Genomic DNA, 19,648 nt, shown 5'->3' with positions numbered 1-19,648 from the left:
CGGGAAACATTTCCCCATCTTGGCTCTGCCATTTCTTGGCAGGTGAGCTCATATCTCTTGATTCATCTGGGTCAGCTTTAGGTTTTTCCAGCATGGATAACCATCTCTATCTGTCGTTTGGGAGCGGGGGGCGGGGGGGGGGCGGGGGGGGAGTGTTAAGAAGATCACTTTTTAAACTTTAATGTGGCCTGAGAGATATCTCAAACGAGGACCTGAGTTTTTGATACCCAGAATCCATGTTTAAAAACAGTTAGACAAAGTGGCAAACACTTTTAATGCCAGTGCCAGGGAGGTGGCGACAAAGGACTCTAGACTTCGATACCCAGCTAGACTGACCTAATCAGTAAACTTCAGTGGGCCAGTAAGAGACCATGTCTCAAAAGACAAGGTGGACATCTCCTGATTGACACCTAAGGTTGACCTCTGGCCTACACACACATGTGCATGCATCCCTGCATGAGCACATACACATGCACACATTCGTGCACACAGGCACACACACACTGATTAAAATGAAGTGTCCTGATTAAATAATAAAGAGTGGGATTTATGCCTACCCAGTCCTGTCCCCGGAACAGTCAAACGTTTCCCAAGAATACCTGGATGTTTCCTCCGAATAGGTTTTTACTTCTGTCTGGAGTGATCACTCTACTCTCCCAGTCCCAGGCAAATGCCATCTTTCCCTTCAAAATCAGACTATGCATTTCCTGGGACTGTGTTAGCTGCTAAGTTACACTGGAAACCTTCTCTCTCTGTGTCTCTGTCTGTCTCTCTGTCTCCCTGTCTCTCTCTCTCTTGCTTAGCATCCAGAATCCATGTATTTGGCATGTCTTTTTTTAGCGGTCCTTAGTAGGCACTGTCCTATATTGTAGGTATTCGTAAATAATTCGTTTTTCCTTAGTAGATGGGAAGGTAGGTCCTACAGAAATTGCCTACGAATTAAACATCTCCCCACCCCTTTCACTCAGTAGATAACACACTATACTGGTTGGTTTTGTGTCAACCTGACACAAGCTGAAGTTATCACAGAGAAAGGAGCCTCCCTTGAGGAAATGCCTCTATGAGATCCAGATGTAAGGCATTTTCTAAATAAGTGATCAAGGGTGGGAGGGCCCATTGTGGGTGGTGCCATCCCAGGGCTGGTAGTCTTGGGTTCTGTAAGAAAGCAAGCTGAGCAAGCCAGGGGAAGAAAGCCAGTAAGTAACATCCCTCCATGGCCTCTGCATCAGCTCCTGCTTCCTGACCTGCTTGAGTTCCAGTCCTGACTTCCTTTCTTTGGTGATGAACAGCAATGTGGAAATGTAAGCTGAATAAACCCTTTCCTCCCCAACTTGCTTCTTAGTCATGATATTTGTGCAGGAATACAAACCCTGACTAAGACACGCACTGTGGTGGTTTGAATGAGAATGACACCCCCCCCCACCCCCCGCCCAAGCTCAGATGTTTGAACACTTGTTCCCCAGTTGGGGATGCTGTTTGGGTAGATGTAGGAGGTGTGTCTCTGCAGGCAGGCTTTAATGTTTAAAAGCCACACAGCATTCCTGGTTTGCTTTTTGCTTCCTGTTTTCAGTTCAAGATGTGAGCTCCCAACTTCCAGCTATAACCACCATGTGTCCATTCTGCCTTTACAGACTTTTATTCCTCTGGAACAGTAAGTCCAAATAAACGTTTTCTTCTGTGAGTTGTTTTGGTTATGGTGTTTTATCACAGCAACAGAAGTAACGGACACACGGTCAGTATGTATATAGACATTTCTTATCAGGTTTTATCTAGGAGCAGGATGAGGAGGAGGAGGGAGAAGAAGAAGAAGAAGAAGAAGAAGAAGAAGAAGAAGAAGAAGAAGAAGAAGAAGAAGAAGAAGAAGAAGAAATAATAATCTCCCAATTTTATCTTCTTTCTTTAGCTCTTTTGAATAACTCAAAGAAGATCACTGACAGCCACAAGGAGTCAGGTATTAAAATACAGGCTCTCAGCCTAAGAAAATAGGATGACCTTAACCTGGTTCTGTGACAAAACAAGGACACAGATGTCATCATGCAGTTATTTATTGAGCTATCTTCTCTCTTCTCTGCTGGTGGCATGCCTAGGCAAAGCTCAGGTAATCCACAGCCTGGCTGCAAGGTGAAGGTCCTGCAGATGTTTCCTTCCCAGCTCTTGCTTACAGTGAATGGGATGGTCATGGCCCAGGGTGGTAGCTCACACTCTGGATCTAGAGGGAGTCTAAGTTTTACCAGGAGGTACAGTTTGATTTACAGATAATTCCTGTTGCTGGGAAGGGTATTTTCTTATTAATAATCAAGGGAGGAGGGCCCAGCTCATTATAGATGGTGCCATCCCAAGGCTAGTGGCCCTGGCTTGTATAAGAAAGCAGAGTGAACAAGCAATTCAGTAAGCAGCACCCCTCTATGGCCTCTGTATCAGTTCCTGCCCCTAGGTGCCTGCCCTGCTTGAGTTCCTGTCCTGACTTCCTTCAGTGATGAGCAGTGATATGGAAGCAGAAGCCAAATAAATCCTTTCCTCTCCGCCTTGCTCCGGTCATGGTGTTTCATCACAGCAACAATAACCCAAGGAACTTCCAGGGGTGGTTTCCTCACCACGCCCGCCCCACTGAAGCAGGCAGCCTGCTCCTGCCTCCAATCCTCTCACACCCAACTGTGCTTTAATCACAGGTTAAATCGGGTTCTCTGTGCATGGAGTCCAGATATAAGTTTGCTTTCCCCTCATAAGTCAGGAAAACCAAAGAGATGCAGTCCGTTGTCTAAGAAGGTTCATAATGATGAGACCAAGCAGAACCATCATCCTACCGGGTGATGTCTTCCAGGGCCCAACTGTCAGGAATGCTGAGAGGACACTATGGTATTGTTTTCCTTAGAGAAAAGCGTAAGTCAGTGACTCCCCAGTGTGTTCCCTGGGACCCTTCTGTTGACTGAATCCCCTTTGGGAATGGCTAAGGTTAAAAAAAAACCTTTTGATAAAATACATAAATATTAATCTGAGCATAGTATGCATGCCTTTAATCCCAGCAACAGAGCGGCAGAGGCAGGTGGATCTGGATCTCTGTGTGTTTGAGGCCAGCCTGGCCAGGATATACATATATGTGTGTGTGTGTGTGTGTGTGTGTGTATGTATATATACATATGTATATACATATGCACACACATATACACACTATACATATACATACACACACATATACACACATGTATATATGTTAAAATGTATATAAAACAATATATATGTTCAAATGTATGTATACACGTTATTTGCCCTCTTCAGTGAGCTGACCTGTACACTGGTAAGTTGGTTGCTGCCTCTGAGACCAATCGAGGGATCAGTCCCAAGCTGTATTCACTGCTATAGAATTCTCTCCTGCCATATTGCTGTGGTTAAAGCCAACAGAACATTATTTAACACTGACTTATGTGAACATGTAAAACCTGACCAATTTTATCAGGTCTTAATAACTCAGTAAGAACCCCCTTAATAATTATGTTAACAGACAGAATTCATACTCACAAAACCACTGCCAGACTTCTTGGGTAATGACCGAAAGCATATGTATTATTATCTAGCCTGAAGCTAAATTAGCCACTTGATTTTACAGAATTTGATTTTTACTTACACACACACACACACACACACACACACACACACAGATCCAGGGGCTGGGGTGTGTGTTGCTCAGTGGATAAAGCACTTGTGCCAATGTGAAGAGCTGACCCCAGTTCTTCCAAATCTACAGGAAGCTGAACGGAGTAACCTATGTCTAACCCCAGTAGGCCTACAGAAAAATGAGTGGTGGGTACAGGTCTCTGGAAACCTGCAGGCCAGCCAGCCAATGCCACAATGATCAACAAGAGACCCTGTTTCAAACAGTGTGGAAGACAAGGCTATCCCTTGACCTGTACGCGCCTGTCCTATACACACAAGCACATGCACACTTAAAGAAACAGACAAGTGATGTTTGGCAGGTATTTCCTTGGGGGGGTGTGGGCGAAGTGAACCTACTGCTTTAAGGAAAGCTAAAAGCATCTGTGACTGGTGATAAAATCAACCCTTTTCACTCCATATTCAGTACCTTTCTGAACTAGAACATTCTAGCTTCCTCAGATATTCTTGCCCCCCCCCCCAGCTCTCTCTCTCTCTCTCTCTCTCTCTCTCTCTCTCTCTCTCTCTCTCTCTCTCGATCCCCCTCTCCCCTCCCCCTCTCCCCCTCTCCCTCTCCCCCCCTCCTCTGCATTCTTCTTATGTGTGCCTGTGTGAGGGCAGATTCTCTTCACCTACTAAAACAGTGTATTGCATCACACTGGCTGCAGACCCAGATCCAAATCTCCAGCTGTCTCCTATTAAGCCTCATGTTAAAGATACCTGGGAAAGTGTGAAACAGTGTCCATCATACAATTTTATTTTGTTTTGGGAAATATGCTTAAATAAACATCCTACATATGCTAAGGTTTGATGGATTAATTTTGGGTTAGATAAATACATATTTGAATTTTGTCTTTTCATTTTGATGTAATGTTGACAGACATAAGCCACAAATACCAAGGTACTTTGGTATCCTCAGTTGATTTAAAATATAAAAGGAGTCTTGATACCAAATTGGTTTCACCATCTCTACTATGGTACAATTCTGGGATTGCAAAGCCAGAAGTCCAATCTAGTTACAGTAATTTGGGCCTCTTTTCATTAATAAGGAAATGATTCGTTTAGAAAGAGCCTAGGAATTCAAGTCAAGACTGCAACAATCCAAGCAATCATGGTGCACGCCTTTAATCCCAGCACTTGGGAGGCAGAGGCAGTTGGATCTCTGTGAATTCGAGGTCAGCCTGAGTGTTCCAAGATATCCAGAGCCACACAGAGAAACCCTGTCTCAAAAATATAAAAACAACAACAACAACAACAACAACAACAACAACAAAACCCAAAAAACAAAACAAACAAAACAAAACAACAACAACAACAATTTTTCAACAGGGTGGAAGATCGCTACTGCCTCCCTCAGCCAAAAGGAAGGACCCACAGGATGGAACTCAATCGATGAATTGTTCAGGGAATTCCTTTTTGGCATTTATGTCGGAACCACTGTGAGACCCACAGGTCTCTCTGCCAGCATCTTTAGACGTTTCCACATCCCCACCGGCCTTACATGATTTTCGTTGACTACCACTGACACCCTTTCTTTGAGCTTCCTTTCCCATTCCAGAAGGCATGGTATAGCCTCGCATGGACTGGCTCTCTGAGATGGCCAGGGATAGACATGAAATCTCTCACATCTCCTGGGCTCTCTTCAGTTCTTTACATAATGTCAGGTATCAACACATAGTTGCTACGAGATTGCTGAATGACCGATTAGGGTGAAGACTACGAGATTGCTAAATGACCGATTAGGGTGAAGAATTTGGATTGAAATGCTTCATTGACAAAATGTTTCTCTCTACCTCACTGTCTCCTCTCTCTGAATGGCAGTTTTCTCTAAGCATACACAGACCTAAGCGTCAGAGTCCGTCAGAGTCCGAAGGGTGAAGGGTTTGATTGAAATGCTTCATTGATACAATGTTTCTCCCCACCCCACAATCTCCTCAGTTTTTTCTAAGCACACAGACCGCTAGGCGTCAGAGTCTGCAGGCTGCTCCGCTGGCTTATCCCAGCTCTATGGATTTTTCCCTTCATCATTTTGGGGGAATTACTTAGCTCATTTGCACCCCAGTTTTGCATGTGGGATTTCACGAAACTGTTTTAACGTAGAAGCATCCAACAAACACTGGTATTTTGTCCAATGTTTTCTTCCTTTTCTGTAGGGTGCTTAATGATAAAGATCAAGGATATATCAACAACAAAGCAAACCTCAAAGCATTCGTTAGCCAGTTGGTTCTGTTAATCGATTCCGTTTCCCTTTCACTCAATGTATGGAAGGAGGAGTGGAAATTTTATGTCAATTAAAATATGTACATAAAATTATTTTCAGCTATGACAACCTGATATATTTAATTTAGTTATTAACTTATTTTTTAATACAGTTACTGTCTCCATTTAAAATTTTTATATTTCTTTTCTCTCCTTAATACATAGTATATTTTTAGACAAAGCCTTGCTATGAAGCCCAAAGTGGCTTTCAACCTGCAATCTTCCTGCCTCACCCTCCAGAATGCTAGGATTACACGTGTGTGCCACCACACCCAGTTCTCCTTGGGTCTTGAGACTCATCTTTGTTCTCCTGCGGCTCTGGGTGCCTCCTGGCCTTGGTTTCTTTTCACTTCTCTGCACTCTGGTCCTGGTACCTTCAGGGTTTCTCTGGAACTAGTTTGGGGTCAGAGCATCTGAATGACCTGGGATTTTCCTGTCGCTCACAATGCTCTCTGGTGCTTCCTGTCAACTGGTAACCGAGGACAGATCTCCAGGAATTAATTGCAAAGGTCCAGGAAGGAAATGATGGGTGTAATGTAAAGTGGCTGAGAAGGGCACTTTTTATCAGGTGCAAGTTTGGTTTTAGTTGGAGAGCTGTGAGCCTGCCAAACTGATGAGGGCAAGGAAGCAGAGCTGTGGGTGGGCTAGGTAGCTCACATCAGAATGATGCCTGTCTTTGAAAAGATATTTTAGTTCCTCCATCTAGAAATGGTGATTTATGAAAGTCAATGTTTTTTTTTAAAGTAACTTTAGTTATTTGTCTTATGTGTACGGGTGTTTTGTTTCCATTTGTGACTGTGTACTTTGTGTGTGCCTGGTCTGGTGACAGAGACAAAAAAAAAAAAAAAAAAAAAAAGAGGGCCTCAGTTCCCCTAGGATTAGAGTTCCCAATGGTTGTAAGCCACCATGCAGATGCTGGGGATTGAGCTTGGGCCCTCTGGAAGAGCAGCCTGACTGTATTATTAGCTGTTGAGCTGTCTCTTAAGCCCCTGACTTAAAATTTTTAAATAGAGTTCTCAGGATCGGTCTCCCTCCATCTTTGTTTTGTTCTGTTTGAAACGGGCTCTTACTCTATAGCCCAGTATGCCCTTGAACTATCTGCCATCCTTCTCTCTCAACCTTCCCGGTGCTAGAGTCACAAGTGTGAACCACAGGGCATGGCAGGTTGTCAGGATGCTCCTCTGGGGCACACCTCTGGGGTCTGAAAGGTGACTTGGCCTTGACATTCCACATTCTTGAAGAATACTCTGGCAAAGAGTTTCTGCTCACCCAGCCCTGAATAAGTGTGTGAGGTAGGCTGTCATCTTAAACTCACCTCCCCAAGCTGCTATCCCAGGCAGAGTGTAGGTCATGGCCAAGATCAACCTATCTAGAAGCTGGTTACCATCCAAACAAGGCATCCTTGAAGTTCTTTTTTACTAGGTGAGCAAGCCTTCCCTCAAGCCCCCATGATTGAAGGCTCATGAACATATGTTGGGTGAGAAGGCAACAGACTTCCCTCAGAGAGGATGAAGAAGGACTCAGACTACAGTATCTGGATTATATCTAACCGTCTAACTCACCCCTCTGGAATTAGATAACCATACATGTTTTACATAGGAAACAGTTGGTGGAAAGTCTACGCATTTCATCCAAGCCCAGGCTAGACCCCCCGCCCCCAGCTCTCACTTTCTAAATATATGGCTTTTAAGCTGAATGATACAGAGTACAAAATCAGATACATTCCAGTGCAACCAGATGGAATCAGTAAGAATTTACCTTCTACAACTGTACCAAGCTATTATTGGGACTGCAAGGTTTTCAGAAGGATCCATGTAGGGAGTGAGTCAGGGAGACATATCAGATGCAGACAGGCTCCTTGTGGCTCCAGTCAATACAGAAAAGAGTCACCGGAGCGCTGTCCCTCTTGGAACAGGGATTACAAGCTAGTTTGATTCAGAGTTCTTCCCTGATGGGCCAAAGCAGGACACCTGGCTTGATCCGTTAGTCAAGGTGACATGTAGGACACCTGGCTTGATCCGTTAGTCAGGGTGACATGTGGACTCAGGTTTCCAGTCAGTGGAGCTCATGGCTGTGAGTTAGATTTTTTTAGTCACATTAAGGAGGAAATGGCACCAACCTTCCTATACACAACCCCATTGTGATGTTATAGTTTCTTGCCAAGAAACACCACTTCTTGGAGGGAAGAACAGAAGGGGAAATGACATAATTAAATTAGTCTCAGAAAAGTAAGACATTATTATTATTTTTTTTATAGCTATGTGCCTTCTTGGTATAGTCTTTTAAAAGAGCCCCTGTTTTCAGTACTGTTTTAGAATGTTGCAGTAGAGTGCTTTTATTACTAGTACACCATGTCTTTGAAATTCACGAGCACTAAAGCTAACTTAAACAGCTAGATAAAAAGGTAGGAAAAGATATATATATATATATATCTCCTCCTTAGTATTCTTTGAGCTGGCCCTTTTCTCCAACAACAAGATGTGACAAATGTCGGTGTGCAAGCCTTCACTTACCTGTCTATCCTCTTCCTAGCTGTACCCAGAGCGACGCCGCTGTTTACCAGGTCTCGGCAAGAAACTGCGTGGGGATGATCTGCTGTTCAGCATCCCTCGAGGTCCAGTGTCTGCAGGACCCACAGGTCTCTCCTGATCCTGGAGGCGGCAGGGACGCGGCTGGCGAGTGTAAAACAGAGATACGTGAAGAAGACAGCATAAACCACACGGATGAGAAATGGAATCCTTGTAAGAAAGGAGAAAGTACAGCTGATTCCTTCCTCGACAAATTCAACCATTTGAGTTCACCCCAGATAGTGGCTAGGGGTGACTCTGGTGCTTCCAATTCTGAGAATCCCCAATATATTAAAGAGACGAGACAAAGGATGGGGCAGTACAATTCAAATAACATGCAAGAAAATTCTTTTAATTCAAATAACACTGCTGAAAAACAAGATGTATCCCAGCTCTGGACAGTGAATGCCACTGTGCCAGGGTTAGTTAGTGATGGCCTAGGATACGAAGAATCTAATGAGAGTGTCAGCCCTAGTCATCAAACCCCCAAAGTACAGAAATACATCAGTTTCAGTCTTCCATTGCCGGAGACAACCCTGGGTCCTTACCCAGAAGACAGCAACTCCATCAACATGCAGCCGGGACCCCAGGTTTCCAGCGAAGACTCTGACAGTGACTATGAACTTTGCCCAGAGATAACCCTAACCTACACGGAGGAGTTTTCGGATGATGACCTGGAGTATCTGGAATGTTCCGATGTTATGACGGATTACTCTAATGCGGTCTGGCAAAGGAGCCTGCAAGGGACTGACCGAGTTTTTTTATTAGAAAGCGATGACGAAGAGATGGAATTCAATGAGTGTGGTCTGGGTGGGTGTGAGCATTTCTTCACTGAAATGGGTTGTGGGCCTCAGGTGTCGGGTGGCATGTGGTCTATGAATGTTGCCACTGGCTTCTGTAGTTATCACTCACAACCTCAGGAAGTGAGGGTTAGGAGCAGCGGAACCTCAGGGCATAGCCCGTTACCCCTGCATTCAGAAATGACTCTTACCCTGGGACCTCACCAGGATGAAACAGCTAAGATGACAGAACCGGGGAGGGCTCCACTCCCTACTGCTCCCGAGGCTGTTGAAAATGATTGTTCAGGAATTCGGGGAGAAACCAGAGACAACCCTGAAGCAGGAGAGGAATTCTCCGGTGACAATCTACAGACTATGGATAAGGTAGAGACAGAGGCATCAGTGAAGCCCTTGTCTGGGGGCTCAGATAAGACAGAGGTGAAGCAGGGTTTGGAAAGCCTGGCTCGGGAACGCACAGACGAAAAGTACCCAGGCAGCAAGAAGGCAGCCCTGAGACCCACCAGGGCGAGGCGGCCCGGAATGAAGGCAAACACCAAGAAGCAGCTGTTGAGAGACAGTGCCCCCAAAGGCACTCTAGATCTCCTCCCCAAAGAACCGACTAGGCAACCCTTACCCGGGAGCTATGGACAAGAGCCCACACACACGGAAGCAGGAGCTCCTGGCTGGGATTCCCACTTCCACGCAGAAGTGTGTATTCCACTTCCTGCAGAGCAAGACTCCAAAATCCTTCGACCACCAGCAGACCCACTTTCCAAGGAAGAGGACAGCAGCTTCGAGGGAGGTGGGGCACTGCTTAATAAATTATTTGAAGCAAGCCAGATTCCAGACCGGACTGACCATCTTCAGGTAAGACCTGCTTTTGAAAAACTACGAGAGAAAAGGTGATGTGTGTGTGTGTGTGTGTGTGTGTGTGTGTGTGTGTTCTTCACTTAGCACTTGTAATTCTTATACTATAATGTAAATCAAAATACATATTCCAGTGCTGTCGGGGTACTTGCGAAAGACAGCTGCTGTTTCTGCAGCGAGGAAGGAAATCTGGCTTAGAAAAAAAGGCCCAGATAAACCCTAAGCCATCCTAATTATAGCATGAGAGTCGTAGGGGTGAGAGGCTCTAATGGGGTTCTGGACAGCTGGAAAAAGAAACCTGATATTTTGCCTGCTGCATGTGTTTTACTAGGTGGGCCGTGCTCACTTCTCTCAAACCTTCTGAAGCAAAAGTAAAGGTGTAGCCTTTGAAGGGGGGGGGGGAATCCATTTTTTTTCGGTCTTTTTTTTTTCCAACTTTGAAAACAGTTGACTTTGATTTTAGTCAGAACTTATAACTCGAGTGGCAGGATTCTGGTGGGATTGAAAAACTTACAGGATCCACTTGCCGTGCTGGAGAAAGTAGGCAAAGTCGATCTAGCCATGTGATAGGAGGCTTTTGACTAGATGTGAGCTTTATATTGCTTTCCTTAGACCACCGAGTATAAAAGAGGCCAAGAAAATGCCAAAAGGAAAATCTATTATCCCCCAATAATAATTTGGGTATGATTTTAGTGTTGATTTGAAAGAGACAGAATTACAGGAATAATTAATGCATGGAGAATACTAGGTTTCATTTACCACTTGAATTTTTAATTACATACTTTATGACAGGTTCCAGATGAATTTGGGACTGATTGTGTATTGTGGTCAAGATTTGACTTTGGAAACAAATGTCTTTAGAAATGTCTGTCTGTATGTTTGTATGCATATCCATCCATCCATCCATCCATCCATCTCCATTCTTACTATTACTACCCTTTTATATACCTTTTGTTATTCCATCCCCCCAAATTTGTAGAGAAGCTCCCATTCTGTACTGCCTGGGAACCTATAGCTGGAACCTGGTACTATTTAAACAGAGTTAAATGCAGCACGTCTCTTTCTGGTCCTAAGTGCCCCATCTTTTCCAGCTGAGCACCTCTCTACAGTGGTCTGTACAGTTAGAACATGTTTTCTTATAGATTACCTTTTCTATTTGAGGATATGGGCAGGACAAGCTGGCTCACGTAGAGTAAGCAGAAGAAGGGAAGGGGGTCGCTGACAACGTGGGCTTTAGAGACTTATCCCTGTGAGAAGCAGGCACAGGTCCCGTTCAGAGCCGGAAAGGAAGGAAGGGACCCCTGCTTTCCTGACCTGAACTGCAGATGAGCAACTCAGCACGTTCACTGCTTTACTGGAACGGCAGCTAAATAAAATGCATAGTCTTTTGGGCCAAGCCCACCATGGACCAGCCGGCAGAGCTCTCAGTGAATCAATATACACTGACTGCTGGATTACAGTGTGAGAAAGTGATTCATGTATATCCTGACTTTCTTGCTTAGAACACCGACGGAAGAATTTGCATTTTCTGCAGAGAGTGGGCCTGCACCTCACACCTTGTACTGGTCAGTTGCAAAGCTGACTTTTCACACAAGGGACAGCTAGAATCTCAAATGGAAACTGGCCACTAATGAGCAGTTCTGTGCAGCCTTAAGCAAAAGTGGGATGTTCGCACCAGTGAAATTTCTTCTCATTAGATTAAAGCCAGAAAACTTTCCACTTTAGGATTGGCAAATGTAAAAATGCAGATTCTTTTAGCCCTGTGAAAAGTCCCTATTAAATTATAAGAGATATGACATATATATACATCAAACTATAAAACATGGCCAACAGATAGAAAATGGCTAATTATTACAGCAATTTTGATCCAGAAATATGGAGGTCACTGGGAATTATATGAAATCTTAGATAATATGGTACAGGGAAAAATAACTTTTTTTCCATAACTAAGTCCAGAGAATTTTTAAATATTCTCTGACTCTTGAGGCTTACACACCTAAGGATTTTTGAATGGTTTAAAAATCGTGTCTCGGGATTCATATTAATAATTTTTCCCACCCTCGAGTCTAGACTGATCTACTTACCTTGAGCTGTTTTTTTTTTTATAGGAAGTTAGTGGCAGCTTATCAGTTATTATTTTATCTTCATCTGTACATCAGGTTTAGTGTTCTAAGGAAAATTCCATGCCTCCAATTGCCTGTGTTACTCTGTAAGGGCCTCTTGCAGATATCTCTTGTCTGACACACGAGTGCTCAGGTGTCTTTACTTTCTGTCTTCCCTTGTCTCTTTCCCAGTGCAAAGCCATCTTGTTAGGTGTTGTCTTGAAATAGTTACTGACCCAGGCTAGGACTGGAAAGCCCCCAGTTTCTCTACATTTACGGAAGATTCCAAAGCTCCTTCCAGTTTGGGAGTGGAAAATAGAGAAGGGTACCCCAGGCTAACTTGAATCCTCGTCAAGGGTCACACTGCCAGCTCTTCATCTTGGTTTTGAGCTCATGCTCTTGAGCCATGGCCTGAAAATCCTCCCATCTTAAGTTTCTTTCCCCAGCCACACTGGAGTGAGCTACCCACGCGTTGAATTCAGAAGTGCTGCGTCTGCTTCACTTTGCCCCAGAGAGGTTTGCATTTCTTTTTGAGGTCGTGAGACTACCAGTGTACAGTATGGGTGTGTAGTCTCAGGTCCTGGGTAAAGAATCTCGCTGACGAGGAAATTAGCATTAATTGTAGAATGTGAGCTAGCTACATGGGGGAAGCTGTATTTGTTCAGTGTGCGTTGTACCAAGAATCATGGCAGCCACATAATAGGCACTAATAGGCACATCAAGTGAGCAAGTAGGATATTAACTGCCTGGTTAGGTAGGATTCCCATGATTATTGACTACCTTCCCTTCTTTACTTTCCTGAGCGCGTTCTTCCCTTAGCTCAATATAAGATGCTGCTGTCAACCTTCCACAAACAGGATGCACTTCCAAGGGCTCTTCTAGTCCTGAATGGGTTGGTTTATTCTATGGTCCAGCTGCATAAACTGTGGGTTGTGACCCCACAGTGAATGTGGGGGCCAGGTAAAGTTTAGCAATGGTAAAAAGTTACCAAGTATGCAATAGCCAATAATTAGTTCAAAATCAAATACATTAATTACATCATGTATATTAATATAAATACAGGTATAATAGATATATCATATACATTAATAAGCCCATACATCAATCAGGGCTGTTTATCACCGTAACAATGGAACTGGCCCAAGTTGCATTGTGGGACATCACTGTAGCACTGGGTGGGAACCCATGTATGCAGTGTTGTGCTGGGCATGCCAACACCCCACATAGCACCACACACACCACACGACACCAACAAATGCTGCCGTGTGAAGCCTCAGTTCAGATGGAGGCTTGTGTCGCTTAGGAACTTCAGCGTATTTACTGCACATATACAGTCTTCTGCTCATGTAGAAATAAGAATAAATATGAAAACCATGACTTTTCGTATTTTTCCTACTCTATACTTTTTCAGCATTTATGTATCAAATCAGCATGTCTTTGGAGTGTATTCTGCTACGATGTTTGGTCTTATTGACTTGAGATTCATAAAACAAAACAAACAATGGGGGACTGTGGATATGGCCCATCAGTAAAGCGCTTCTTGCACAAACATGAGGGCCAGAGTTTGATTAAAGGCTTGGGTTGCCTCTAATTCTAGCACTGGAGAGGTAGAGACAGAAATCTCCTTAGGGCTCATTGGCCAACTAGTACAACTGAATCAGCAAGCTCTAGGTTCAATGAAAGACTTCTCAAAAAAATTAAGTGCAGCACCGGAGAGACAACCCAGTGGTTAAGAGAATATACTGCTCTTGCAGAGGACCTGGGTTCAAGGTGGCTCCCAGCTCCAGGGCATCCCATGCTTTTGACCCGGGCAGGCACCTGAACTCACATACACATACTCCACACCCCTCTCACATACATATATATAATTTAACAATAATTTAAATAAATCTCAGAAATATTAATGTGGGGCTGGTGAGATGGCTCAGTGGGTAAGAGCACCCGACTGCTTTTCCGAAGGTCCGGAGTTCAAATCCCAGCAACCACATGGTGGCTCACAACCATCCGTAACGAGATCTGACTCCCTCTTCTGGAGTGTCTGAAGATAGCTACAATGTACTTACATATAATGAATAAATAAATCTTTAAAAAAAAAAGAAATATTAATGTGGACAGTCACTGAGGAAGATACCTGATGTTGGCCTTTGAACTCCACACATGCACAAACATCTCTCCACTATATGAACACACATGCACATACAAATCCTTAAACACATTTTACCTTGGGGTTGGGACAGAATATAGGTTTTTTTTTTTTCTCAGAGAGAGTCCTAAAAATAATTTTGCCACCTTGTATTACATCTGTATGCAAAGTGGCAGTCTCAGCCTTGACAAGTATAAAATCAAAATAGCCTTGCATACCCTAGCAAGATTTTATTGAAAGGACCCAGATGTAGCTATCTCTTGTGAGACTATGCCGGGGCCTAGCAAACACAGAAGTGGATGCTCACAGTCAGCTAATGGATGGATCACAGGGCTCCCAATGGAGGAGCTAGAGAAAGAACCCAAGGAGCTAAAGGGATCTGCAACCCTATAGGTGGAACAACATTATGAACTAACCAGTACCCCGGAGCTCTTGACTCTAGCTGCATATATAACAAAAGATGGCCTAATCGGCCATCACTGGAAAGAGAGGCCCATTGGACACGTAAACTTTGTATGCCCCAGTACAGGGGAACGCCAGGGCCAAAAAGGGGGAGTGGGTGGGTAGGGGAGTGGGGGTGGGTGGGTATGGGGGACTTTTGGTATAGCATTGGAAATGTAAATGAGCTAAATACCTAATAAAAAATGGAAAAAAAAATCAAAATAGCCACTAACTTTGAGGGACATCTAAGTTGCTGTCTGTCTTGTAGTATCAAACATCCAATCAATATTTCATTCTAGGTAAAAAAAGAAGGCATAGTCATCCCCTTAGTATGTAAATTGCTTTTTTTTTTTTAATCTTTCATTCTTTTTTTTTTCAGTTTTTTTTCCCATTTTTATTAGGTATTTACCTCATTTACATTTCCAATGCTATACCAAAAGTCCCCCATACCCACCCACCCCCAATCCCCTACCCACCCACTCCCCCTTTTTGGCCCTGGCGTTCCCCTGTACTGGGGTATATAAAGTTTGCGTGTCCAATGCGCCTTTCTTTCCAGTGATGGCCGACTAGGCCATCTTGTAAATTGCTTTGTAACGAGGGTAACACTGTATATTTGCCAAAGGATTGATGGAAAATGTTTTTCCTTATTGTGTACTCTCAGTAAATGCTTGATTTGTATATTTGTTTTATGTGCATATATATGCATATATATGTGCATATTTATATATGTATATATGCACATAAAGTAAGTATACAAATCAAGCATTTACTGACACACACATATAATGTATATGTGTGTGTGTATATATATATACATATACACACACATATATATATATGTATATATATATATATAGTATATTGATCATATATAATCTCTTGTGCTAGAAAGGAGTTGGGAGAGCTAAAAGCTTAAGCAGCCCTGTTCCGGAGCTTTTCACACTTTGCACCTGGATTCCCTCCTGAACACTAAGTGATCAAAGTGCAACTGTAGCTTTTAATGTCTTGGTGGCCACATTCCTTGGGGAAGTGGGCCTCTAACTGCTGATGGAAAGGATCTCACCCTGGAGGGAGCATGTCTATAAGGGTCTCTCCGGCAGGGAAGAGGCCAGTTTGTGGTTCGTGGGTGGTCTCATGCCAGGTGGAGGAGCCCTAATCCTGGAAGTGGGCTTTCAACACCTACCTGTGGGGTGGAGCTCTCCATCCTGGGGAATAGTGGGCTGAGGCTTCCTTCAGCAGTGCTGGCAGGAGCACAGGCCACAGCAGCTGCTACAATGCATCTTCCGTGTGTAGTCATTGACTCCATGGGAGGGACCTCCAAATCCTTAGACGGGGCCTGCTAAGCCAGCAGGAGTGTAAGGAATAGGTATGCCAGCTGGTATTCCTCTGCAGTCTGCCTTCCTAACCTTAGGAATCCTGAGAAGGGAGTAGCACCCGAGTAAACCAGTATGGTCAGGTGGTGGGCAGACCCTCCACAGCTGCAGACATCCACCTAGATGTGTCTCCCATGAGCAAAGGGAGTGGGGAGGGGGCTATTGAACAGAGTGTTGGCTTGAGCCCTCGATTTGTTCAATGTCCTGTTCTTTTCTATGATGATATAAACTCTTTCAGCTTCTGTTTCCTCACCTGTAAAACAAACAGGGGTAATATCACTGCATCTCCTGTTTCAGAAACTCCAGCTCTCTCCTCTGGCCTCCTCAAGCTCCAGGCACACATGATGCACATATATGTATGTAGGTACTCAGACATACACGTAAAATAGTAAAAATAAATAAGTCTTTTAAAAAAAAGTATCTGAATATTTCTATAAGTTCGAGATGAACATGGTCTACATAGTGAGTTCTAGGCCAGCCAAGGTTACAGGTTTGGTGGCTTGCTCAAAAAACAAAACAAATTTTGAAAATACAAAGAAAAACATCAATAATGTCTGAAGGATTCAAGTTTATATGTTATGTGCCCAATGCAATGAATAAGTAATGATATTACTATTGTTATTTTATTATTATTTATCTCCTTTTTTGCTTTTGTTGTTAGATTTTGGCCATGCTAAGGATTGAACCTAAGGCTTTGCGTACAGTTAGCAAGGACTCTGCCACTGAACTACATCTCCATTCTTGATCAATGCTTGGTTTACTAAAGACTTCTTGAGGACTAGCTACAGATGTTTTCGTACTGGCATTTATTGAATTTTCTTGAGAAAACTGTATATTCACATAAGAAATGGTTCAGAATAGCTTCATCATAAAGACTGCTTGGTCTCCATGAACTACTTAAATGTACTCACATCTCCCATGATGCACTCTTCTTCTCTATTCCCTGGTGACTGCTGATCTGTCCTCCAACCCTAAAACCCTATTCAGATTGAATTAGAAAGGAGTAATCTCCTGGGAATTTATTCCCTTAGGACAATTCCCAGGAACTCATCCAAGTTGTGTGTATCAGAAGTCCATGCCTGTTCTTGCTGAGTGGTCTCGTGTGAGGTTTGTGAGTCCTGGAGTTTGCTTAACGACTTACTGGCTAAAGAACATTTGGGTTGATTTCTACCGTTTTGTTGCTAAAACTACCATATTTATTAAGTTCTTACTTGTCCAAGACCAATGCTAGGCGCTCTGTTTTCATTCCTGATGCTATTATAAAATACTTGGACAAATAACAACGTAGGGGAGGAGGGGGTTGTTTTGATTCACAATTCCACGTCACAGGGAAGTCACACTTAAAGCAGTTAGTCATATCACATCCACAGGCAAGAGCAAGTGAAATGTGTGCAACTCACTTGCTTGTTTGCTTATACTCAGCTCCATTTCTCCGCTCTCATACAGTTCAGCACCCCTTGCCTAGGGAATGGTGCTGCCCACAGTGGGCTGAGCCCAGAGGATGGAAAACTCCAAACCACCGTGGGCTAGCTATGTAGTAAACCCAAGGATAGCCTGAACATATAAAAACAAAACAAAACCTGTCTTAGGAAGTCCCAACAAATCCCCAAACCCAAACTAAAACAAAATCGTGATTGAGCAGCTCTTAACCTGTGGGTCTCAATTCCCTTGGGAGTGACCCTTTCACAGGGGTCACCTAAGACCACTGGAAAACACAGATATTTACATTACAATTCATAACTGTAGCAAAATTACAGTTATGAAGTAGCAACAAAAATAATTTCATGGTTGGGGGTGGGGGCTTACCACAACATGAGGACCTGAATTAAAAGTCACAGCAGTAGGAAGGTTGAGAACTACTGTGATAGACACATGGAAACACAAGCCTTGAAGTTTACATAGAGCGGTTCCTACTAAGTTATAAATCTCTGTCTGCCAACTACCTCCTTTCCCAGCTGGTTCCCAGTTGTACTGTACTGCAGCCGTTCATCTCCTGTGCTAGGCAGATTTGAACCCCTGGAGGTATGGATGAAACTCACTGTACATCTGAGTGCTTGGGAGGCAACATAAGAAACGGGTGTATCTAAGTTCTAAATCTGTGTTGATTGACCTGCAACAGGCAGGGTGCACTGTAAGTCTCCAGCCAATAATTCTGAGGGCCAGGAGGGCAGGAGAAATGAAAGCAGACGCCCAAAGCTTCTTGCAATACAGGTTTTACACTTTCCACGACAAATAACAACTGTTAAACAGTGGCTTTCCATCTCGTGACAATGACAGGAAGGGCAAAGGCTACCCTGGCTCATCTCTCACAGCACGTGACAGTTGGGCCTCTTGGCAACACCACTCCAAGGCAGACCCAGAGAGCAACACAAACGTTTGTTTTGTTTTCAATCGCAAAGCCACTGTGCCACTTCTGCCAAGCATCATTCACCGTCTGGATGGCCAAGACCCTGTTCAGGCTCCCTGCTCTCGAGTTCTAGGTCTAAGCCACCAAACAAAATTAATGCTTACAGCCTTGTAACTCTCTGTGCGGTCTGTGGATCCTCTGGTTAGAAGTTCAGGCTCTCCAGGCCTCGTGGCTTTCCTGCTGAGCCGGATTCCCATTTAACCCCATTCTCTAGGAGATTCCTGTGGTCTCTGAGGGTCCAGAAGCCCTGATTGGCAGAGCACAGCATCTTTCCTAGGTTAGGAAGATTTTAAGGGGGCAGGATGAAACACAGAGGTAGAATGTTTGCCTATCATGTTGGAGGCCCTGACTTTCATCCCCAGAATGGCAAAAGTGAATGAATGAATGAATGAATGAATGAATGAATATCTTAAGGCATTGATTGTCCTCAATATTCATGGGATCTCCTGGGGGTTTCTTGTGTTCTACCACCAGAGTCCTCTGTTATCAGGTCTGCAGTGAAGCTTGGGCTTTGAGAGTTATTAAAGCTTTCAGTTGATTCTTTATCCTCCAAGGTGTAAGAGCCAAGCTGTGCTGTAGACGTGTGTGTGGTATCTTCTGAATACAGAGGTCCAAGTTGTGCCCCAGAGATTCTGATGTTAGCGCATTAGTCCTGTGGTAGGGCTTGGGCATGGGTGCCCTTATAGAAACTCAACTAGCTTAAGGCACATCCTGGAAAGAAAGTCTTGAAGCCCGCATGGAGGGGATATCAGGGTCATTCCGGGGGCTCTGAGTTCAATCCTGCTGAACAAAGGTATGGAGACCTGAAGGATAGATTATTTAGTACTACTTTTCTAATGATGGTAATGGGATCGTTCACTTGGAGCAGGCCTCCAAAAGACAACAGCCAGACAGGACAAAACAAGATACAGTAAGACAAAGCAAAAGCTCTCATACTGAGATGGGACAAGGCAACCCAATAGGAGGAAAATCATCTCAGGAGCAGGCAAAAGAGTCTGAAACACACCCACTCCTGCTATCAGGAGCCCCACACCAAGATAACAGCCATGACACGTACACAGA

At 43.9% G+C, this 19,648-nt stretch overlaps 1 protein-coding gene and 1 long non-coding RNA gene across 4 annotated transcripts in view; one reads left to right on the top strand and one right to left on the bottom strand.

Moving 5' to 3' along the window:
• The window catches only part of Gm41757, a 43,385-nt gene extending 34,275 nt beyond the window's left edge, over nt 1-9,110 (bottom strand). For all 3 annotated transcript variants that reach the window (XR_003952636.1, XR_877494.3, XR_003952635.1), the window contains exons 1-2: nt 9,023-9,110; nt 8,421-8,579 (exon numbers count right to left, since the gene is read on the bottom strand). This is a non-coding gene — a long non-coding RNA (predicted gene, 41757). The remainder of the gene's footprint in view (nt 1-8,420; nt 8,580-9,022) is intronic.
• The window catches only part of Alpk2 (alpha-kinase 2), a 128,360-nt gene that overhangs the window by 34,741 nt on the left and 73,971 nt on the right, over nt 1-19,648 (top strand). Inside the window, exon 4 of the mRNA NM_001037294.1 lies at nt 8,440-10,120. Coding sequence (NP_001032371.1) covers nt 8,440-10,120 — 1,681 coding nt within the window. The remainder of the gene's footprint in view (nt 1-8,439; nt 10,121-19,648) is intronic.

This window comes from Mus musculus, chromosome 18 (assembly GCF_000001635.26).
Source record: "Mus musculus strain C57BL/6J chromosome 18, GRCm38.p6 C57BL/6J".
NCBI lineage: Eukaryota > Metazoa > Chordata > Mammalia > Rodentia > Muridae > Mus > Mus musculus.
This window is presented reverse-complemented; position numbering and strand designations above follow the sequence as displayed.